Source organism: Triturus cristatus, chromosome 1_1 (assembly GCF_964204655.1).
Source record: "Triturus cristatus chromosome 1_1, aTriCri1.1, whole genome shotgun sequence".
Taxonomy (NCBI): Eukaryota; Metazoa; Chordata; class Amphibia; order Caudata; family Salamandridae; genus Triturus; species Triturus cristatus.
In genome coordinates, this window is record NC_140579.1 from 853,317,696 (window position 1) to 853,343,139 (window position 25,444).

General features: G+C 43.6%; 1 protein-coding gene across 9 annotated transcripts in view; it reads left to right on the forward strand.

Annotated features, from left to right (window-relative positions):
- The window catches only part of FOXP4 (forkhead box P4), a 973,797-nt gene that overhangs the window by 831,840 nt on the left and 116,513 nt on the right, over positions 1–25,444 (forward strand). For all 9 annotated transcript variants that reach the window (XM_085650498.1, XM_085650470.1, XM_085650461.1 and 6 more), the window contains one exon: positions 16,679–16,755. In XM_085650498.1, coding sequence (XP_085506624.1) covers positions 16,679–16,755 — 77 coding nt within the window. The remainder of the gene's footprint in view (positions 1–16,678; positions 16,756–25,444) is intronic.

Genomic DNA, 25,444 nt, shown 5'->3' on the forward strand with positions numbered 1-25,444 from the left:
CATCTTTAGGTTCAGCCCATGTCCTTTGGGTTTGGGTAAACTGCAACTTCATCTCCTCAGGTGAGTCCATCAGAGCATTTCCTTATGTAAGACCACAAACTGATTTGATCAGGTGAGACCATAAGCGTATATCCTCTTTGGAGATCACAAGCCCATCTCTTCGGGTAAGACTGAAAGCCTATCTTCTCTGGAGAAACACAGGTCCATGTACTCAGATGCGACCACAGCCTTGACCTCAGCATCTAAGGGAGACTAGTCAGTGTGGAAAATGGGGGAGGGAGAGGGTGTTACTGACAGACTAGTGCCTCTAAAAGGAAAGCAGAGACCTTCGTATATCATGCTTAATCCCTACTGTGATTGCAGATGTACCGAACTAACGCTAATTCTTCCGAATTCCCCCTTGGCGAGCTCCTGTCATTCTTGACAGCCATAGAACACCTGTGTATTCATTAACCGCATGGTTATCGTGATATTATATCCATGGTTTCCCTTCAGGTGTATTTAATCCCCTTGCTTAGAAAAACCATAGGACCTGTATATGTTGAAAGAAAGAGGGACGTCTCCCATTAACTGGCATACTGTATCTTCACCAGCCGATGACAGATATATGTTGCCTTCTTTTGATGACTGATATTTATCTTTATCACCAACCAAGATCACTGGACTTTTTTCATAGCTTGTGGAATCTGCCCCCAGCACCTTCCAGTATAATCTACTTTGGTGGCACATTTCTGGGCAAGTAGAAGGCGTTCCCACATCTTTTTTAAGGGGGTGTATGTTGGTAAGACAAGAGTTCGAATTGAAGATGATTTTGGCAATGCATTTCTGTGTGGCAAGTTTCAGTGACCTGCCTAGTGGCTAAATTGAGGAATCGAGAAGCATCAGTTTTAAGCCTGACTCCAACATTTGACTGTATTCTGTAATCCAGCATATTTTGTGATCTGAGACAAACAACTTCACCTTACTGTTCCTCAGTATCCACAACGGGGAGAGTTTCTGCAAAGGCTAAGTATCTATACTGGGTGCAAAATGAAATATATGGCACATCCCGTTATTTATGTCCAGGGCTACATACCTAATTTTTATCATTTGCTTATTTTGATCGATTATTTATGGCCTTCTAAAATACACAGGGGGTCACATTAATGGAAAGTTCTAAATAAATAGCTTTTAAAGTTTGCATTTGTGTTTTCTGTTTTTTTTCTGGTGAAAAACTTTAAACAAAGGTACCTGAACTAGCTTTTGAAATATTTAAATCCCGTATTGCAGCCTTTACCCCTTACCAGATGACTGTAAAGTATACGCTTTGAAGATAAATTAAAAAAATAGAATTGCATTATTTAATGCCAAGATCATCTAGTTGTTTGGGGCATCACAGTTTGTTTTTTGGCCAATATGTAGATTTTGACTACAATGCCCAATCCATACCTGCCCTTTTTCTCCGGATAGAATATCGTGAGAGAACAGAATAGATAGAATATCATGAGAGAACATCAAGTAATTTAAATGCACCACTTAGTTCAGTCTCTCAAGATATTACTTATCATCTCTTTCACTGCCCAGTGGTGCTTAGTTTGCAACTCCAGCTTTGGGACACTGAGTGGGGGTATTTTTCTATCCCATCTTGGAGCAGTCCATGGTTACTAGGTAGATTTCTCGTAAGTTGCTGATTTCCACCAGTAGTGCCCCAGGGTCTCTGGAACTACTGCACACTAATTTGATTGTTAAGTTACTCTATTTGTGCCCTTGACTCTGCAGTGTCCAGTAGGTCAAGCGGTTTATTACAGGGTCACTGTCCCAGGTACTGTGTACAAGGTAAGGTAGTGCAGGCTCACCAACAGCCACAGCTGTATATTGCTTACAGCCCATCCTCAGTGTTCTGCTGATGCATATGATATTTGTGGGCTTACATTTGTGGTCCAGGTCAGCTGAGCTGCAGACCCTCAAGGATCATGGGCATGCTCCCTTTTCAAGGAATCCACCTCACGGGTCTGTCAGCTGATGTTGATCTGTCTTTTCTCTCAGGCCAACTCGTCTTAACACCGGGCGGTGGATATCTTCATCTCCCAAGCAAGGGCACAATTTCCCTCTGCCTTTGCACTTAGGATCAGCTTTTGAGGAAACAGCTACCCGTTTTGCATTGTCTGAGCTGGTGCGGCCAGAGTTCCTTCCCACGTTTACACAGGTAACACTTCTAGGACCCATAGCATTAGTATTTGTCCAACACTGCGGCACTGGCAGGAAGACCCAGCTAGACCAAACTTTGGCCTCTTCATCCCCAACCAGCCAGAACCAGGGTGTATCTCTGTAGATGTGTATCATGTTTCCTGTCTGGATGGGAAAGGAGATGAACACTAAGGGGCCGATTAGGATGGCGGGCGGACTTTAGTCTGAGCGGTGCTGGGACCACCCGCCAGTGGTGCGGCGGTCCCGCACCGCCAATTAGGATGCCACCGCCACCGTGGCATCCTCCATTCTCAGCATTGTGTGCTCACAGCTCCGCCCGCCACAATGCTGGGGATGCACTGTGTGCATTGTCATGCACAAGATGACAGGCCCACGCGGTACCTGCCACCTTGTCCATGACAATGTAGGGGGGTACCATAGGTACCCCTCATGTGCACCCCCCACCCCCCAATACCCTGGGGGCCCGCAACAGGCCCCTGAAAGCACAATCCGCATGCCTTTCCATGGCGGCAAGGCTGCTTCCCGCTGCCTTCCTAATATGGATGGCGGTGTCTAGCAGACACCACCACCATATCAGGCCCCTTTTCTGCCCGGTCACCTGTGTGACTGGCGGAAAGCCCCCCGCCATACTAATATGGCAGGGGGTAAATGGGTGGCGGGCGGGGTGTGTTGTAGGGCGGATCGCCACCGCCATGCGGGCGGTGGCGATCCGCCCTACATCCTAATCGACCCCTAAGTGCTTGCAATCCAGACATCCCAAGTTGGGCTGAACTGTAGCTTTGCTTCTGAAACAGTCAAACTGGTTTTAACCAGGTATGGTGGCAGGGCAGGTTGTAGCCGAGAAACCGAATGTCAAGACTGCAAAGAGGTCTCCGAGGCACAGATCCCAGGGTGTGCTTCAATGACAACACATTGAAAAGGGCCTTAATCTGGATAAAGAGAACCACGGTCTTATGCAACATAATGTGTCCTCAAAAACCAAAACATCCACATCCTTTATGATCTCGATGCCCAATACGTGTATTTTCAATCCCACACCACACATTTAACAACAATGGAAAGATCCTGCTCTGAAAGTTTGCACAAATTTTACCAAGGGTACGCGTAAAAAGGCCTGTGTGATGGCAGTATGGGTCAGCTGCCGCTGACATTCACTCTCCCAATAGTGTGGGGAGGAAGGCAGTGGACACCCTCCCATGGTAGTTTTCTTTGGGTTTACAACCGTTGCATCATAATCCAATACTTTGCTGGGAGACCAACGAACAGCACTAAAATATGTAGAGTATATCAAAGGAGTCTTGTGATGCAAGGTCATTGATCTTCAAAAGAACTTTGAGTAATCCAGAATGTGTACAAATGAGGCAAGATGTCTATTGACCATCCATGATAACTTTTCATTCCAACACTTAAAATCTGAGGAATGGCCCATAACAGTGATTGATATGGAGAGCACCGAAATTCCTCACAGGCCAGGAAAATCTATGTCTTCCTTGCTCAGTTTTTCTGACTTGCCTTATGTTTTCCCTCTGTGGATGCAACAATCTGCTAATCCACTGGCAAAGCTGTGCTGGTTATGTGGTGCTCTCTAACCATATCCTTGGCTGCACGCTGGCCCTAGCACCAGTGGAGAGTGATGCTAAATTGCATCTGATTATAGTCGCCATGGCACAAGTCTTTTAGTAGATATGATCCGCCGGGAGGATAAAGCACCAATTGTTTCCTTCCTGATAAAATAAACAAATTCTCTTATAATTGAAGTGCTTACTTTCCCAGTGGGATGTGGAGTTCAGTGTGTTGGGGTTACATGTGTGTTTGGTGGTTTTGCAGCGTTTTTTTTTGTTGGTGGGCGTCGACGACGTAGTACCATTTGGTTTCCTTCTGTGACGTCGACGGGCTTCCTCCGGAAGCTCCCACCTTAGTAGCCATTTTCAAATTCTTTTTTTCCGCCGTTGGGTATGGATCGTTACGGAGAAGCTCTCAAGATTGGAGAGAAGAATCGAAGAAATAAAGAAGATAAATCGTGAGGAAGTTCTTTCGACTGCCCAGAGCAACAGGAGATCAACGAGGAGTCAAAAATTGAGATCTTCGACGACGATCGAAGAATGCGCATGCAGGGGGCTCCCTGGACGCGGTAATGGACAAGACACTGTTCACATTTTGCCAGAACTGTCACTACAAGTATGCACAGAAGGATCAGCACCCAGTCTGTAACCTGTGCCTGCCGCTGAATCATCAGAGCGCCGACTGCAACGCCTGTGCAGTCTTCACCCCGAAGACTTTGAGGGTGAGAGAAAGACAGCGACGTGCCAATCACAACATGCAGGGCCAAGGACCACCGCCGTCGTTGCGAGACCTCGTCCTCTCCAGTGAAGAAGAAGATAATGTCACCGAAGGACCAGAGGGCGACGAATAAAGAGATATTTTGGTCGTGGACGTCGAAAAAAGAAGACATCGAAAGAGGTAAGGGAGTCGTCGACCCTGAAAACACCCGAAGAGTCCCGAAAAACAGGCTCGAAACTAACTAAGGGAGCCCCAGCGCCGAAAATTTCGCCGACCACATCAGCATCCAAACCAAAACACATTGTAGGATCCTCCGATAAGGACTCCGAAAAGGCAAAGGTCCTCGAAAGGGCGAAAACTTCGAAAGACGCTCGGCAAAAGGACGCTTCAGCGCCAAAAAAAGAGAGACACAAGCAACCTTCGATGACCGTTTCGGCGTCGACGGATGAAAAACGAAAGGCAGATGATCTCGACGCTGAAACACACGCGGCCGAGATAGAAAGGAAGAGGAAAAGGCTCGAAGCAGAAATGGGCAAATATACTGCAACGAAAAAGAGACTTCGACGAAAGCTTGAAGCTTTTCAAAATTCCGCTGAAAACAAAGGATGCAGCAGGGGAGACAGTCATCGAGGACATAACAACCCTTGAGCCAGTCGAGGAGGAAGAAGAACAAGAGGCATTCTACTTCGGAGACAATGTCGATGAAGATGACCAAACATATGTGGAATCGGCGATCTCGGAGAATCAAGACCTCCAATGGCAAGATCTTGACGCCGAATCACCTGAGGAGGCTGTGTAAACATATCCTTCCAGGCCTTCACTTCCAGATGACATCAGCATGTATAATCAAGTGGTAAAGAAGACAGCAGACACGTATGGGGTGCCTCTGGAGGAGGAAAAACCATAGTCATGTTTTTTATTAGAGACACTAATGCCTACACAATCAAGAAACCAATTTCTCCCAATGCTACCAAGCGTACTAGATCAGGGAAAGGAGGCATGCAAGGAGCCTGCTACATGCAAAGCTATAACTCCAAGAGCTGAAAAGAAGTACAAACACTCTTCTAAAGACCTCTTATACATCAGGGGATCTGTGCAGGCTGACTCCACTATTGCATCAACGGGAAGGAAAAGAGCTAATGTCCCGGCTACAGTAGGTCCACCTCCAGACAGGGAAAGCAAAAGGATGGACCTGGTAGGAAGAAAGGTGGAGAGGAGTGCAGCCAGTCAATGGCGCATAGCCAATTCAAATGCACTATTGCACCGACACGCCTACCAACATTGTGAAGAAGTATGAGAGCTGCTGAAATACCTCCCTGAACAATTCCAAAAGTGAGCCACCCACCTGGTAGAGGAAGGGAAGAACATACCAAATACTTGCTTAAAATCTGCCTTAGATGCTGCCGAAACATCCAGCAGACAAATGATGATTGAAATCACAGAAAGGAGAAATGCATGGCTTTGAATTTCTGGATTCAAGCCTGAGGTTCAAAGCAACATCATCAACTCGCCATTCAATGGGGAGAAATTGTTTGGGAGTGTGGTGGATGAGAAACTCAATCTACTGAAAAAAGACAATGAAACTGCGAGGTCCATGGGGGCGCTCCAGTTCAGAGGCCTACGAAGAGGAACACCATCAAGGAGACCAGCAGGTAGAGGTACACATCAACCAACTACCTCTCATAAGGGTTTCCAACAAACATACCAAACAGGAAACCAGGGTACACAGCAAAACTGGCAGTACCAGGGCAGAGCATCCTTTCGTGGGCGCGTCTGTGGCAGAGGACAGCCACAAAGGGTAGGACAATAAACCTCAACTAAGTGACTTCAAGCACCAGACAGTACACACACCAACACTGAGGGTACACAGCCACAACTTTACAGATCCTCCAACATACCACCCCAGTAGGAGGCAGACTACATTTTTACCATTAAAAATGGAAGGAAATAACCACAGACAAGTAGATTTTGAACATAATACAGTATGGATACTGCATAGAGCTAAGCAAACAACCTCCATACAAAGCACCAAAGAAAAGGAAACATTCCAAAGAAGAACTATCTCACCTACTCAAAGAGGTGCAAGATTTAAAGAAAAACATGGGCTAGAGAACGTACCGCACAGATAAAAGAACAAAGGAGTATATTCAACATACTTCATAATTCCAAAGGTAGACGAAACACTAAGGCCAATATTAGACCTGAGGTTTCTAAACAAATTCATAAAGACTCAAATTCAAAAGGACTACCCTACAGGAAGTGCTATCTCAGATACAAACAGGAGATTACATGGCAACATTAGACTTAAAGGATGCGTACCTGCACGTCCCAATGAATAAAAAACACTCAAGACTATTAAGATTTGTAGTAGATAACAAACACTACCAATTCAAAGTTCTAGCTTTTCGGCCTAAAATCAGCACCAAGGGTATTCACAAAGTGTCTAGCAGCAGTAGCCGCGCATCTCAGAAGACAAGGAATCAATGTTTACCCCAACTTAGATGACTGGTTAGTAAGGGCAAACTCATACAGCCTATGCAAACAGCAAACAGCATATACAACAAGTGGTACAGACACTAGTTCAGCTGGGTTTCTCATACACGGGCAAAAATCATCCATGGAACCGGAACGCAAGAAGGTGTTCTTGGGCACAAAGATAAACGCTGTTTTAGGGAAAGCATTCCCCAGCGAGAAAAGGACATCAGCCCTATTGAAGGAGACTCATCTGTACCAGAAGGGACATCATCTGACAGTGAGGACAGTGGGGAAACTACTAGGGATGATGGCATCATACATTCATTTAGCTACCAATATTCGTCTGCACATGAGACCATTTCAAGATTGGCTCCAAGCACAATGGTCACAAGCTACAGGGAGTTGGGAGGATCTAGTGATTGTCACAAGCGGAGTTCATCAGGAGATAGCATGGTGGAACAAAGGAAACATAGCACAGGGGAGAGTTTTTATACCTCCAACTCCGACAATGACCATAGCAACAGATGCATTCCTAGTGGGATAGGGAGCACACATGGACAATCTCAAAGTAAGGGGATTGTGGACACCACAGGATGCGGTGAAACACATCAATATCTTGGAACTAAAAACTGTGCTCTTAGCCTTAAAAGCCTTTCAGAAGCAGCTATACGGGGAAAGGGTGGTAGTACAAATGGACAACACAACGATGTTCTACATAAACAAACAAGGAGGGACTCACTCTGTCGCACTTTCTACACTAGCACAACAGATTTGGAGATGGGCAATTCCAAGGGAAATAGAAATCTTCGCGATACACCTACCAGGGAAGGACAAGACAGAAGCAGACAAGCCGAGCAGGCAAACAACAGCATCCCACGAATGGGAACTGAATTAAGCAGAAGTGTAAACAATCTTCAAAAAATGAGGAACACCACAAATAGACCTATTTGCAACACCTCAGAATGCAAAGTGCCAAAACTTCGCATCCAGGCGACCCTGCAAGCAGTCCCTAGGGAATGCGTTATGGATAGACTGGTCAGTGAAATTTGCTTATGCTTTCCCCCCAATACCATTGCGGAACAGGGTAATCAGCAAATGCAGGACCAGCAACATGACAATGATTCTCATAGCTCCACAATGGGCCACACAAACATGGTTCTTGGCACTAATGGAAATCTCAGATGGAACAATGCACAAACTTCCAAAAAGAAAGGATTTGCTAACAATGCAGAACGGGAAAGTGCTTCATTCGGAACCAGAGAGCCTAGGCCTAGCAGCATGGCTCCGGAGGACTTAGAATTCGCACATCTCAAACTACCAGAAAGCACAATGGCTGTTTTAAGAGAAGCTAGGAAACAAACAACAAGAAAATGTTATACAGAAAAATGGAAGAGGTACACCCAGTGGTGTCTTCAAAGGCGTCTTTCAAGAAAGATTACAAAGAAGAGAACAGTGCTCAAATAACTCACACATTTACTACAAAGTAAATTAAGTTTTTCATCACTGAAAGTACATTTAGCTGCAATAGTAGCATATACAAGAGGAGAAACAGTGGAAAGCTTCTTCACCTCACATGTAGTAAAAAGGTTCCTAGAGGGTGCGAAAAGGATTGCACCACCAAAAATGGTACCAGCCCCTGCTTGGAATCTGAACATAGTTTTAGCACAAATGATGAGAGCACCTTTTGAATCACTACACAAAGCAACGCTACAAATGCTGAAAATAAAGACGGCATTTTTAGTGGCAATAACATCCTTACGTAGAGTAAGTGAGCTGCAGGCACTAACATTACAGGAACCCTACTTCCAGATACATAGTAACAGAATTGTCATGAGGACAGATCCACAATTCATGCCAAAGGTGGTGTCAAAATTCCACATAAACCAAAGTATACAAATACCAAGTTTCTATCAAAACCCACAAAAAAGAGAGAAGAAATACTACAATTCCGGACCCAACCACTAGATGGCGGAATAATGCACAGCATAGTGAATCCAGAAAATTCTTTAAGCTGCAAAACTACACCGACAGGTAAGAAACTATTCGATATGGGACGTGGAGAAACAATTTGCATGAGGAAATGGTGTCTCTATATGGCTCCCTCAGTGTAATTGCCGTACACATGTTTTTGGCTCTTTAGGTTACAGAGTTGTTTATCTTCCCATTTTGTCTGTACTGCTGGACTGCCCTTAATTCACAGAATGTTAACATCATAAACGTTGAACCTTTGTGTGGACCAAAGTCTGTAGAAGTGTTGTCCAACATTGGATCTTTTATATATTCCCCTGCTAGATTAATTCTCCATCATCAGGCTGGGAATCACGGGTACATTAAAATAGCAGTATGTAGTGAAACATATACAGCATACAATATATAAAGTAAAATGGCAATAGGCCCTAGACAACATAGTATGTTTAGTAGCACATCCACCTCATTTGAAAGAAACCAAACTTCAGCCAATGAAGTGGCGGCTTACTCCCCCTAGAGGCCTCCATGGCTCAGATTTCTACCACTCGTCGTGTGTGATGGAGTCCCCTGTCAGAGCTCTGTTCTAACCTTTCAGTGAACCTTAAATTGTTTCCATTTTGGCCTGCCCTGGAATTGAACCGGCACTATCTTCAGATCTACTGGACTGTAAGTTGTTTGTAGGGAAGATTGTTATAATGTTTGGAACAGGGAGATTATTTGGTCTGGCAATTATCTGTCACCAACTGCCACCATGGCTGGCAAAGAGAATAGATCTCCTTTTAAAACCTGTTAATCTTGTGGCAGCAAGAAGGTTTATACTGATGACCCGCCTTCTCAGTGTATTTATTGCCTTTATCCTAAACATTAATCAGCAGAATGTAAGATTTGTGTGTCTTTCTCAACTAAGACTCTTTTAAGGACAGAGAATGGAGGCTGGTATTATTTCTTATGAGTAAAGAGAGTTTTCCTTCTTAGGAAATGCTCCCTCTTTAGGGGAAGATTCCGTGAGAAGTGCCCCTCTTCTCACTTCCTTGAAGGCAGTGCACAAGAGGAGACTTGTACAGTTTCTGAAGCATGACTTATTTGGTATAACGCTGGCAGTCATCTCCTCTGCTGACAAACCAGAGTTCAGCACTACAAAAATTCACCTGTAGTGAAAAAGAAGAAGTCTTCAAAGGAAGCCTTGTCAATGATGAGACTGTCCACAACTACAACTCCATTATCAATTATAAAGATACTGTCGACGATGGGCATTCCGTCGATGATGACACTATCGACAACAACACCGTCGAGCAACCCGTCGATGATGACCATACTGTCGACAACGGATTCACCGTCGAGAACCACGCAACCAATCAAAGACATGTGACTAAATGTTTATTCACCTTTAACAGTGACGGATTAACCGCCAGTGCAGTTATCGCAGTCAGATCAAGAAGAAGATCATAGTGAGTATGCCCCCTGACAGCTTACAACCTAAAACAAATGGATGTGAGATATGTCCCAGATTTTGGAGCAGAAGCAATGGAGGAGTCCTACTGTGAATATGTGCATCAACAGGAGTACAAGTCTGGGAGTACTGGCATTGATTTAAGGCAGAAACCACCTAAATAGTATAGATAACCAGATGTTGTTGAAGTGCCTGTGGCCTTCTTATGAACGTTGCAACAGATGATAGATACTTTTAATAAGTTATTGCTGCAGCAACCAACTAATAATCCTAACATTGGGTACCTACTGCACCCATCCTCCCACCTCCTCAACCTGCTCCTTCACCAGTTTTACCTCCTAGGCAGCCATAACGACTACCTCCTCCTCCAAAGCGTAGGGGATCAGTCCATGAAGAAGATTATGTGTATTATAATAGTTCTGCATATTGTGATATAGAAAGAGAGGATGGAGAGCTACCACCAGACGATGATGGAAGAGATGATAATGGGTGAGAATTAATTGTCCCAAGTGGAAATGACGGCCCAATTCCACAGGATGCCACAGATTATATCTCTAAATGTCATTCATTGATTGAAAGATGAGCCAAGAAATTCAACTGACCTATGGCCTCTGTAGATTAACCATGCTTTCTTTATGACTGTAAAGAGCAACCTTGGAAATACGTTAAGTCCATACCCATTCATGATTTTGTCTGGTCAGAAGGTATAAAACTAATAAAGACACCTGCTACTGTTTCAGCTGTGATATCTTGCCTGGAGAGAAAATACACGGCCCCAGATTCAGCTCCAGATTGCCTCAGTGGTCATACTGTGCCAGATTTAGTAATTGCTTCAGCAGCTTAGAGAAGAATCAAAACCTCAAGAACCCATCATCTAGTCTTTCAGACAAGGATAGCAAACATATTGACGATCCGGGCTGGGTAATTTTCACTATGGCAGTAACTTTGATTGAGACAGCCAATGCCCTGGCAATTCTAGGTCATTATGAGAACCAGATGTGGCATGACTTTACTCCATTCCTGAAACTTATTCCTAAGAATAAGAGGGAAACAGCGACAGCTATCCTAAAGGAAGGAGAACTAACTTATTTCCTTATTAACTCAGTGATGGATGCTTCAAATACAGGTTTTCAGCAGTTGGCAGGAGGTACTGTACTAAGGATACAAGGCTAGTTAAAATCCACAACCTTCCATACAGAGGCCCATTTTAAAATCTTAGACATGAATTTTGATGGGGTAACTCATTTTGATAAAAATATTGATAAAGCTTTGCAAAGCCTTAAAAATGACACTTACACAGAAAAGGCAGTAGGACTGTTGAAGTTTTGCAAATGAAAGACCCTTCGATTCTCAGTAGCGGGTCAGTACTACCAATTCAAAGTGATATTTTTTAGACTCAAATCAGCACTGAGCATATTCACCAAATGTCTCGCTCCAGTTGCTGCTTTTCTCAGGAGAGAAGGTCACCAGGTGTTTCCATACCTGGACGACTGGTTAGTCAAAGTGTCATCCTGGGAAAGGGCAAAAGCTTCCATGAATGCTTTCATCAATCTTTTCCGGAGATTAGATCTCACTTTGAACAGGGAGAAGACATTGTTGGAACCCCAGACAAATTTCCAGTTTCTGGGAGCAATACTCGACGCTCAGTTGGAAAAAGTCTTACCATCAGTAGAAAGAGTGAGAGAAAGTTATAGATAATAGCAAAGACTATTGCTGGAAAACAATCAATTAAAGTGAGGCAATACAACCCCCTGATAAGTCTGATGGCATCATGTATAGGCCTCATTGCATTTTGCAGGCTTCGTATGAGACCTTTTCAGCAAGAGCTGGATTTACAATGGAAACAGGTAGAAGGCTCATGGAAAGATGTGGTCCGTGTCACAAGGTACTTGAAACAAGCTCTTATGTGGTGGAGGATTCCAGAAAACCTAAATGCAGGTCTTTCTTGCCAATAACAGAGTGGTTAAACAGAGTGGTTATTACTCACCACGGATGTGTCCATTGGCAGATGGGGAGCTCACCTGCAAGAGCTTTCAACCATGGGCCTCTGGTCAGATGCAAAGAAGAGGCTCCACATCAATGTGTTAGAACTCCGTGCCATAAGGCTAGGTTTACAAGCGTTCCTCCCCAAATTGGCGGGTCAATCAATCCTAGTCAGAACTGACAATACAACATCTATTTTCTATTTAGCCAAGCAAGAAGGAACTACCTCCAAGATCCTTTCAGAAGACGCTCAGCTGCTGTGGAACTGGACCATTTCACACAGGATAGACATTACAGTGGAATATCTGCCAGGCTGCCAGAACGATCACCCGGATGCACTGAGCTGGCAATTGTCATATTGTCATGAGTGGCAACTAGAACAGAAACAGGTAGATTACATTTCCAATCAGTGGGGTCACCCCACAATCAATCTGTTTGCTCCTCCGTACAACAGGAAATGCTGTGCTTTCCAAACAGGTTTTAGCATCCAGGGAAGTTGGGCAATGTTCTTTCAATCAGTTGGTCCAATGTATTTGCCTATGCCTTTCCTCCTTTCCCCCTGATCCACAGGGTGTTGAATAAGGCGAACATAGACCATTGCTTTCTGATCCTCCTTGCTCCGACGTGGCCTTGCCAGTACTCGTAAATGGAGCTACTGCAGTTGGTAGCATGTCCAGCCATTCCTTTGAAGATTTATCCCAGGATATTGTCCAGACATAACAGAGAGATTCTCCATCACAATCCCAAGTCTCTGAACTTGAGAGCATGGTACCTGGCACCTATAATTTGTTCCCTTGGATCTATTGCAGGAGTGTAAAGAAATTCTGGAGCAGGCTGAAGCTTTACTAACTAACAAGAAGAACAATGCTAAATGGAAGCCTTTCTGTGTCTGGTGCAGGAGAAATAGTCATTATCTACTTAAAATAAAGCCTTCTAGGATCCTTCCACATTTTTTAAGTTTGGCCAAGAGTGGTCTCAAATATTCTTCAGTCAGGGTGCATCTGGCTGTAATCTCGAGATTCAGAAGGACTGACACATCACCGTCTATTCTGTTTTCTCAAGGATCATTAAACAGTTTTCGAAAAAGCTATTCAGGGAATTTCCACCTCTTCGACATCCTCTGGGTTCCATGGGAAATTACTACAGTACTCCGCTAACTCATGTTACCTCCTTTTAAGCTTATACATAGAGCAGACTTGAAACTTGTATCATAGAAAATAGCACTACTCCTGACTCTGATATCCGCTAGGAGAGTGGGAGAGATTCAGGCATTCACCTTCAGAGAATCTTTTCTCCGTTTCCTGAAGGACAAAGTAATACTCAGAACCAATCCTAAATTAATTCCTTAGGTGCCTACTGACTTCCATCTTAATGGGCATGCCATTCTTAGATCCTTCTTTCCCAATCCATCTTTAATAGCAGAAAGATCATTACATTCTCTAGACTTTTGTAGATGTCTCAAATTCTACATAGACATAGACAAAACAAAGGACATACGCACATCAGACCAGCTATTTGTATCATTTGGTCAACCACGAAAAGGTCATGCCCTGTCCATACAGAGGCTAGCTCGTTGGCTTTCAGCCTGTACTGCTTTCTGTCATGCCAAACCCAAGCGTCCTCTTCAGGGAAGAGTGAAGGCCTATTCCACCAGCGGCATGGCTTCAACTGCAGCACTCTATCCTGGGGTGACTTTGAAAGACATCTGCCATGCAGCCACCTGGAGGAGCAGCATCTTACCTTGGTATGGAAGCAGAAGCTGATGCAGCAGTAGGACAGGCAGTCCTGAGAAACCTGTTTCATTAAAGGTGAGCTTGCTTCCCGCTTTATTGTATTTCATAATGTAAACTGCTTGCTATTCTGATTCAAGCATGTGAATATATAAAAGATCCAGTGTTGGAGAATAAATGAGTTACTTACCTGTAACTCCAGTTGTCCAAAATTGGTATCTTTTATATACTCACATCTGACCCTCACTCCTCCCCGGTCAGAGGCTCATCGTGTTTTTTCCCACACTTGTGCTTTGAAATCTGAGCTATGGTGGCCTCTTGGGGGAGTAGGAGAGCTTAAGCGTCCAACTCATTGGCTGAAGTTAGGGTCCTTTCAAATGAGGTAGTTGTGCTACTAAACATACTATGTTGGTTCAGGCCTATGGCCACTTTTCATTATATACAGTGTACTGTATATTTTACACTGTATGCTACTATTTTAATGTACTAGAGATTCCCAGCCTGATGACGGGGAATGAGTCAAACATGTGAATACATAAAAGACGAGTTTTAGGTAAGTAACTAATTTCTTGCCACCCAACATTTGTTAGGGTTGGAGGCAATGGGGATTCCAGGAGCCAAGCCGTTGCAGATTCTCAGTTGTCACCCTTTGTAAATGTTACAACCTGAGTACCTGCCATGAAACACTAGCTGTGTCTGGTGGGATAGGGTCATCACTCCATGCTAAGCCAGTTTTGGTCAAACTGTATTTAAAGCTCCCTATCCCTCTCCCTCTCTAGGACTTAGAGTTGACCCGCAAGCAGAGGAATTTTGCTACATTTTTATCTACAAAACATTATTACTGATTACATACATCCGTTATCGGTTTTGCACCAAGAAAAGCCTTGGCGACGCTGACCATTCTTATTAGGTGCATATACTAGAGCGGTCGACCTCGAAGCGGGGGAACCGGGTTCAAGTCTCTGCAACTACGCTCAACACCCTGTGATTCTGGGCAAATCACTTAATCTCCCTGTGCCTAACACAAATGAATGTGTCCTTCTGTAACAAAACTGGTGCTCATTTAAAGCACTCACATATTTTTTTTTAAGAAGGTGACCTTTTGGTTGACGCTGACTCCCATCAGTGGATATAACTCTGAATAATAATTGGTCTCTTGGCTAGGTTTAGTTTTCGTTGTAAGTCATCTGTTGTTAAATAAGACTTTACCGAAATCCATATGGAATATTTGGGAGGGATAGGAACATGCTGATGCTGTTCCCCCTCAAGGCAGAATTAAACTGAAACTCTAGAAGTCCTATTGCTGCACCATACCCAGGAAAAACTGAACTGCCTGCTTAGAGGAGGACGAGGAGTAAGACTAGTCTGACCAAAGTCTTCATGGAGGGCGCCTTAATCAAGTGTGCTACCCAGGATCCATGTAGACTTTTCAGCTCATGTGGCCAGATTTGTCAAATTACACACAGCTGTAGAGCCCAAAGACTGCGAGCCTGGTAATCATTTCTCATTCCCGACCTACCTGCTTCCATTCCCGATCCCATAGGAGCCTTCGTCATTCCATGGGAGGAGTTCCCATCCACTCAGGGTCACTGTACTAGTTAGCTGGAGCTTATCTCCCCCATTCAAGAACAGTTTGTCTAGTCCTAACCACTCCGTGGTTGGAGTTGCAGTGTTCACTGACCTGACTGCCCAGAGATTACTGTTAGTCTGTGGCTCCAGTTGATTAAAAACAAGAAACATTTACAGAGATTTTCTAGTTCTGAGAATAACGCCTATAAAATGTTGTACTCCCAGGGGTTACCAGTGTGGGTGCGCTCACCACCTAGCACTGTTTTCCTTTAATAATTCGGATCAGTGAGCCTCCAGCTGGTTCCCCAATCTTCCTCAAGAACCCTCTCACACCATCTTTTTTGCTGCTCGGTGCACTGGAATCCCTGACTACCAGAGCCCAGTCAGTCAATTTAACTGGACACTTTTTTGTTAACTAGTCTTGGCACCTTCCTTCCAGAGCTTGGGTAAGTCCCTCGTTTGAGTTGAGTGGACAGCTTTGCCAACTAGGTTTAGACACACTGAGTTGCCCCAACTTGAGCTCGGGCCACCAAGAAACCAGGGCAGAGGGAAGTCATATAATGGCAGACCTAATATAATGTTGCATTCTGTGTTCCTGGTGGTAAAGCTGAGGATTACCTGAGGATTTTACCTACTTGGAGAGAAAGACCTATGTCTTTTAGAGGTAATGGAACAGGCTGGACGTTGACCTTGTGTTATTTAGTATATCATTCTAACCCTCCAACATCGCCTACAGTAAGCGTTGACTGTTTGAATAAACGGTCATCTCACTGGAATGTAACAATATTTGTGGCCCAACTGACATTGTTTTTACAGATAATGCCCATTGATTGCCGATTGATCCAGGCTAGACCGCGTGGGGCACAACCAGCACGTCATGTTTTGTATTTTTGTAAATGTGTATATCGGGTGCCCTCACTGGTGGGAGAACGACCATAGGGGTTTCTAACTTGGAAAGCAAGTTAATCATTAAGAGAGCCAGCGTTTCATAGTATATCGCTCACGCTTTCCAACTCTCCCTTGCTCTTAATTTCAGAACTTGCACAGAATCACGAGTTTTATAAAAATGCTGATGTCCGGCCACCCTTCACCTACGCCTCTCTCATCCGTCAGGTGAGAAGCTATGCTGTCTGTGTTTTACTTTGTATTTTCCTGTTTGTTTCCCTAAAGAGATGTTGGTCCTGTTTTGGGAAGTACTGGGGGGACGTCTGGCTTACTGGCAGATATTACTGCAGTAATGTACTATGACAGCTGTATTTTCTTGTACATTGCATCTTAGTTTTCTACGTGTATCGTGAGCAACTTATTTGATGCATCTTGGATTGTGGGTGAAAGCGTGTTTGAAACCTATCTTGTTGTAGATTACATGCCGTGCACTATCTTGCCATCTAGTGTTGGGTTCGGAATGGAATAAGTTGTTTACTTCAAGTTTGGCTTGGTTCCAAGAAAGACCCATGATCATGTAGTTGAAACCCATAAGTTTTTCTGCAATCTGGTTTGGAGGTAAAATTTGGTGCTCTGTCTGCGTCACTACTGAAAAAACTGTACTTTATACATGGCAACAAAGAAAGATGATACAGATGAACATCATCAAATCTGCGTCGCAACACACTCTATTGCACCTACAAAATAAATCAAATCAATGCATGAATAACCATCAAATATACAAGACTTCATACTTCCAGGTGGTATGAGACTGACTCCTGTGGGTGGGGAATCGAAAATACTACTTTTTGGTTTGAAACAAGAAGTTGGCGCAATCCGATGAGCACTAAATATGTGAACTGTGCCTTGTTTGAGATCACAACTTCACTTGCAAGTGTAAATATTGTGATTGTACTGAGAATACTTCACTGCTAGTGAGATGAGAGATACAACTTGGATAGCTATGGGTGCAATGATACCGACAAGGACTCCTGCAGTTCTTCAGAGGTACAAACTTATTGTAAGAAACATATAGCTCAGATGATCATGGGCCCATGAAAAAAATGTTAATGCCACCTCAATAGTACCACAGAGGTACCGAGACTCAGCCTTAGGTTCCAAATTTAGCTCAGTCAGTACACAAGGGTCATTCGTAGCACAACCCACACACTAAAAAGGTTGAGCATTCTCTAAGTCTCGACTCCGGTCACCTGAGGGCTTCTGAAAGCCTGCCTCATGACACAAGACGATTTGGCCCAAAAAGTAAATTTGATGCCAAAGGATGATCGAAAGCCTATAGCCAAAGGTATGCCCTCTACAGGTGCAACTTTCAAACCGATTGATTTTTGATTTTGAAAATATCATCAACACCACACAAAAAAAGAGAATGAGATCAAAATGTATGATTCCTCGAGATCACGCACAACAACACAGCAGGTAGCACTCAATACAAAAATACATCTCCATCAAACCCAAAACTGTCCAGAACAAAATCTCAGAATTGTGTCTTTAGGCCCACTGGTCAAATTAACCAGCCCTTTATCATAGAGTCCACCACCTTCTGTCGAGACTGGTACCAAATGCAAAATCCATTTGAGGAGGTCGCTGCACCCATATAATAACATTGATAATCGTACTTTGGGCCATGAACTAGAAGTCAGCCCACAGTCCCTCAGACACTTGCACCATCACCTATTCCACCTCATGCACTCATGAAGAGGAGGATCTGGCGAAACCAGGTGAAAATGGGTGGCACAAATACTCCATATCATTAGAAAACGAATCTGTAGAGCAATATCCCATTGATGTTTTGCGTCCAGCCAAACTTCAGCCTTGCATGCTGTAATCCAGTGGGATGCTTCTCAGCATATTGTCACTATGGCCGTTGAACAAAAAGAGGAGGATTTTCTCATTGAAACATTGACCAGATGTGAGAGAACTGTCCAGTAGTTACCTGTGGTAAACACTGCCTTAAGAAACACTTCAGAAAGTTTTAAAAGTCTAGTAAAGACACAAGGTATAACACCTAGAGTAGAATGCAGACATAAAGCTGTGCATCAGGCTACTCTTTACATCCGAGGTAATGTGCCACCGCTTCTTTGGTGGATCACACAACTCGAAACATAGCCATTAATCAAGGTGCCACTGTTGGACCACCGCCCAGAGTAAGAAAGCAAATGACCTGAGGCAGTTGGTGTTGCAGCCTCTCAGCGCGCTGCAGACTCCCAAATACTCCTCAGTTGGGATTACCATTTGCACTGGGAAGAAATAGAGGGTTTCTGCCAGCAACTACCTTCCAGAAAAAATATAGAAAAGGGACAAAATTGTCACTGAAGACAATAGTCAGTGGTATGACCAGCCCGCATGTTGGTTATGCCCTTGAAAAGTTTCAAAGGACACAAAACAGCCAAGTCCTTGGGTGTCCTTCAACAGCAACAACCATTCTAACACTAGCAACAAACACAGCGAGTCCCAGAAGGCAAGATTTTCAAGACAAGCAGTCTTTTCAACATTGAGCGCAACAACAACAAACCTAAAAGAAAACACTCCTTTCAGAGAGGAAGTTTTTGGGGAAACAGTCCAGGTTACGGTAGAGACTCCCATTCACGGCGAGCTTCAAGTGCACCCAACAGTGCCTCAGTGCTGTTTGGTGAAAGGCTCCAGGGCCATTCTCTTGAATGGAGTAGAGTAACGACTGACAAATGGATACACTGCTGCACACCTAATCCGTGGAGTTCAGGCACCTGCCATCAAATATACCTCAGCAAAATCAACAGAGAATATAGTCCGAAAGATATTCATTACCTTCTCAGCAAGGGCACAACAGAGGAGGTGTGTTACCTTAAAGAGGTTAGAGAGTGTCCTCATGTACTTTCTAATACCAGTTAAGGACGACACTCTTCTTCCCTATAGGTCTTCAATACCTTCATGCAAACTAGTCACTTCAAGTTGACAGCATTACAGGAAGTGATGCCTCTCATGTAAGAATTCAGTTTATTAGGACAGGGGAAACCAGTAAGAAGAGGGACCTGAGTAATTGAAAGATATTTATTGTTTGTTTGAATTATAAGTCCCTTCAATTACTGTGATGCCGATTATCGTAAACACACTGAAATATATACGAAACAAGGAGCAACAAGAGAATATGTAATTCGCAATGCAATCATGTATTCATGCATAGAAACACATCAAACTTCATAGGTGCAAAGTGAATGTAGCAGTGCCTGGTGACATATGTGCAAAAACAAGAGACATTTGTACAGATAAAGTCATTTAGAAATGACACATGTTTGCCCTAAAATTACGTTGTCTTAACGGTTTCATTTTGCTCAACTCATTGGCCAAACCTCATACGTTTTTTAAAATTCCTCTTCACTGGAGCACAGAGCATTTTTTTGGGCACTATATCTTTTGATTATAAAAAAAAATCATCTTCAATTGTTTTTTCTCCAGTCATCTTCCATTTCGGATGCCCCAAATGTGATTTTGTCCTGATGATGGCACATTGATTTACTTTTGCCGAGCTGACACACGTTTCTGTACGAAGGTGGCTCATCAAATTGATTTCCTTTTGACGTAACGCTGATATCCTGTTGGCCCGATCTCCCGCAAAGTCTATATGGGAGTATGTATGCAGTTTATATGGGAGAAATGCACTGTTCCTGAATGATTTTTTAAACGTGCAAATTCTTTTTTGGCATTGCAAACTGCTCACTGGGCATTGCTTTGTTCACTTTGCACTGACTATGACTGATGTTTTTCTATACACAACAATGTCAGTCTTTTTAAAATAATCAAAAGAATGGACTTATAATACAAAATATATTATACAAAAACCAGTTCAGAGCTCTTTTAATGAGGCTCCATTGATTTTGTATGTACTGTTCCTGCAAGGAGGTAATTTACATACCCCAGTGCTCCTGAGTCCTCGCCAATACTGGCTTTAATGTAGGTGCAAAGCATTATCAGTTCAGTGTTACCTTTCAGATTTAAATCAGCACCAACAGTTTTAACTACATGCCTTGCTGTGATAGTGACCCATCTCAACCTCTTGCAAATGTATGTTTACCCTTGAGTAGAAGACTGGCTGGTGAAAAGGAAAGGTCACCCACAAAAAACAGCTTCATCAGTTAGGGTTCACCATTGTAAGGCAATTCCTCTTTTTGTATGGTCATCCCCGTTTTTGACTGATGGTGCTGGTTTTTCACTCTGAGAGTGCACTGAGGCCTGTTAACCAGACCTCAGTGCCAGTTCCTGACCCTAAAGTGTATGTCAAATTAGCTGTACCCAACTGGAAATGGCTAACTTACCTATAAATCCATAGTGAATGGTACCATAGTACCCATACGTTATAGGGGTACCCCAGGACTTCCAGCTCTGATTGTGCCACCCTGGAGGTCCCCCAAGTAAAATGAATCCCCCAGTCGACCATTGCAGACTGGTAGGGCAATCGTGCACTGCTAGCCCGACTTTGCCGTTGAAAGCAATGGCAAACCCATCACTTCCCCTAGACATGTGTGTAAGTCCTTTAGGGCCTCCCTAGCCCTAAAGTCAAGGTGCAACATACGATGTAGGCAGGACATGTGCCTCGCATATCCTGGCAGTAAGACATGCAAAACGATAGTTTTACTGTCAAAAGACTTGGTCGCACCATAGGCGATTGCAGAGTTACACACTGTCTCATCAGCTGTGCTAACTTCTGTACAGTGCAACCAAAGTGGGTACTCCAAATAATCAAACAACTTGTTACATTAAGCCTGACCTGTATCTCAAGTCGAAATTAATGTAACTTGCTGCAGTGTGCAACGTTAGCAAAGCTGCCACTTTGTTGCCTTTAAAAGTCTTGCGCCTTCCCGAGCATACAAGACAGCTTTCTGCCCTCCTAGAGAGCGTGCTAACGGCTCCCAGGAGGAGAACAATGAGGCATTGCATGCCAGGGAGGTGTTACCTCCCTCCTGCAGGAAGCCACTCGGGTGCTAGCCCCAAAAGGCAGGCTTCAAAGGTGAATCCACCATTGAAGGGCAGATGTGTAGCACCAGGGGGAGGGCTGCCCCATTGTTGAAGTAGGCAGGCTGGCACTGGAAGCAGAGAGGGGAACCCTGCTTCCAAACTGTTTCCCCCAGAGGTGTGTAGCCCTGAGGTAGCCACACCCTGTGGGTGGGCTAGTGAAGTCTGTAGACCGGGAGAAGGGCCTCGCCTTCTTGGGTGTGGGCAGAATGGTGCATCCTGGGATAGCCAGTGCCACACTCTACAGAAAGTGGCCACCAAGAGGGAGGGAACCTGGTAGTCCATTGGCTACCAACTGCATCCTGCCTTGAGGGCACTTTCCAAGCATAAAAAGGGAACACAGACCGTAGATCCCGACCAACTCAGAAGAAGGACAGATGAAGGACTGCCCTGCTGCACCGAGTGACCAGCAAAGGAAGGCTGCACCGACGAGGACTTCACCTGCTGCACCTGGTGTCTAGCCATGAGGGAGACTGTGCCTGTTGTATACTGTTCAAGGAGAAGCTGTCCCCAGAGCCCAGTCAAGCCAAGAGAACTCCAAGAGCCAGCTGACTGGCCTTGTGTCCGCAGCACAGCGACACAACAACTGAAGCAGTTTCTTGGGTGAAGTTAGTAGCCCAAACTCTTCACGTCACTACCACTGCCGCCATTCAGCACCCTGGACCAAGACCCGACACACAGAGTTACAATCGCCGAGCCCGGAGTGCTGTTGGAGAGTTGCTGGGACCCTCAAAAGAGAAGTTATCGAGGATTGGCCTGTGACCGCAACAACGTGTGACTGGTACAGTGGCGACTGGACTTCAGCCAGACTGGAGAGGACTTCGTGGGATGTTGACACACAAGCACAAACACCTATTCTGTTGGGGTGAAAATACAATATTCTTGGGTGGAGCCTGTATTCCAGTGCGTTGTGGGCTTTGGCTATCTGATGACGTGCGATTCTCGAAATCGAAACCTACTATTGGTTAAAAAAAAGTCGAATATTCCAAGCCAAACATTAAGTAACAGGAAATTACAGAGAACGTGAGCTTGGAACACAAGTGGCAAACAGTGATTACACATAAGTAAAGCTTTTCTTACGTATGAGTTGGTAGTTATTGGTGCTCTTGTTTATTGTGCTAAGATCTTTCCATAATGGTTACCTGAAATGCCTTGTGCATTGTAAAAACGTGATTTTCGTGTACTATATATACACACACAGAATGTTCTTGTGCATTGTGTGTAACTGAGCTTCTCTTACATTGTTAGTACCCGGGTTTTTGAAGCACAAATCTTTTATGGATTCACATGATGTGCCTATTGTTGCCATAGCGTGGATGGGGTCTTAGCAGACTCCTCCTTCAATCTCTGAGGGCTTTTTTTCTGTTTTAAAGGCATGGTTGTTTTTATGCAGTTTTTAAAATTTGGCTAGCGCAGCACCTGCTGTGGCTCCATGGGATGGAACAGCAAGTGTTTAATTAAACACGTTTTTAAATGTAAAACACACATAAATCATTGTGGTTCCAAGAACATAAGTGAAAACACACCTTGTCTACATTCATCCACAAGAAGAGATCACCAGATGGCATTCTGTTCTCACAGGACCAAAAAATGTTTTTGTTTTCTATCCATTCTCAAATGGCCATTGAAATCAGACCATGCATCTTGATTTGAATCTAGATTGAATGGTCAAAAAGTGAAGCCTTGTGTGAGAACATGTGTACCTTAAAATATAAAATGCCAAAAGTGAAGACAAAAGTGACAAAGGAAAATATTAAGAAATAAGAAATATTAACTGTAATTACATTGTGGTCTCCTAGCAGCTACTTTTAACCATTGAGAACCGCAAACCTACACCTAAATGTTATCCTTAACTACAGTTTTTTCTTGGCCATAACTCCAAACCCTAAGTATCTATGTAACTCCATCACCAATCCTGATCTCAACCCTTTTCCTTACGCCTTCTTTGTGCTATCCCCATGTCTAAACCTATCCCTCAGTCCTAACCCTAGCCATAGCCTATATTCTGTCACTTATCATAACACTAATTTCAGAACATTCTAGCACCTTATTTGTAATCTAATTTCTATTTCTAATCTCATCCTATCTGTTGCTCTAACGTGAATGTTTTTCATTTTGTCAAACATCTTTCCCCATTTCTAGTTTTCAATTAAATTACAATTACATTTCAATAACATAAACACATTCTCACCATCTGAACAACAACTGTTATGTTACTTGTTCCATCTGCAAAAAGCACATTTAGCATACACATATGTACGTCTTCATTTGGCAGCAATCATAGCATACCTACGAAACGGAAAACACCAATCTCTTTTCTGGATACCTGTCATAAAGTCGTTCATGGAGGGACTTAAGAGTCATTCCACCATGTACACCTCCTGTACCAACGTGGAACATGAACGTTGAGTTAACAAGGCTAATGTCCACACCATTTGAAACAATTCCAAATACAAAATACAGTTCCCAACATGGAAAGTGGCATTCTTTGTGGCCATTACATCGCTTCGAAGAGTCAGTGAAATACATGCACTCACTATTGAGGAACTTTAGTTTTAAGTATTCCAAGACAAGGTTTGTCTATGCACAAACCCAAAGATTCTACCAAAGGTCATATCACCTTCCCATTTAAAGCAAACATTGGATTTACCTCTTCTCTTTCAAAAGCCAGCAATAGTTGCAGAAAGAGCATTACATACACTAGATATAAAACATGCCCTTATGTACTATGTGGAAAGAACAAAAGCCTTCAGAAAAACACAGCAACTATTTGTAGCTTTTTCTAGTCCACGTAAAGGCAATTTAATCTCAAAAGCTGGAATCACTAGATAGATAGTAAAATGTATAAAAATGTGCTACATCAAAGCAAAACGAACATTTACTACAATGCCCAGACCTCATTCAACATGAAAAAAGGCAGCATCAATGACATTTTTTGGAAATATCCCACTAACAGACATTTGTAAAGTGGCAACATGTACAGACCCACACACTTTTACCAAGCACTATTGTATAGATGTGCAAGTCAGACCATGCTCTGGCGGGTATAATAGTTCTACGCACATTTTTTCATGGAAATGTACCATCTGCCTAAAGCCACCGCGTGAGGAGTACTGATTTACAGTCTATGCATAACATGTGTATCTGCAGCTAACACATGCTACTAATATGAATGAGTATGTTACTTACCCTGTAAGCATCTATTCGTAGCATGTAGTGCTGCACATTCACATGCACCCTCCCCGCCAGGTATTAGATGGTGACACAAATACACAGAACTTTCAGCATGTTCAGCAGCAAACACTAACTTAGCAGACTATGGGCCATATGTATCAAGCCTTTTTCCCGTTTGCAAACAAGCAGATTCTCAGAATCTGCCCGTTTGCGAATGGGAAAAAGCCTTTTGGGATGTATCATCCCAAAAGGCCATCGCAAAATAGAGAATCGCAAAATTTGCGATTCTCTATTTTGCGAATGCAATTAAGGAATTGCAAATTGCGATTCCATAAATGCAATTCTGGAAGCACCAGAAATTTGCTATTTGGCTTTAAAGAATTGCAAATTGCCACCAACTTCAAGTTGGTGGTAATTTTTCGATTTTCTTGAAATAAGTGCTTTTTTGATTTTTAGGTCTCGCCTTGGCAGCGCATGCGCTGCATGTGCTGTCTCAGCGAGACCGAAATTAATCTATATGTTGAGTGAAACTCTGCCTATTGGCGGCTAATATGTGCTGCTGCTCGCCATTTGTTTAACATTGCATTGCTCTTTCTTATCTTGCTTATGGTTGGTTCGTGATGCCAAATGTCACTTCCGTTGTCCTGCCGTTTTGCAGGAAGCAGCACTCACCAACTACTGTTTAGTTACGCTGCTG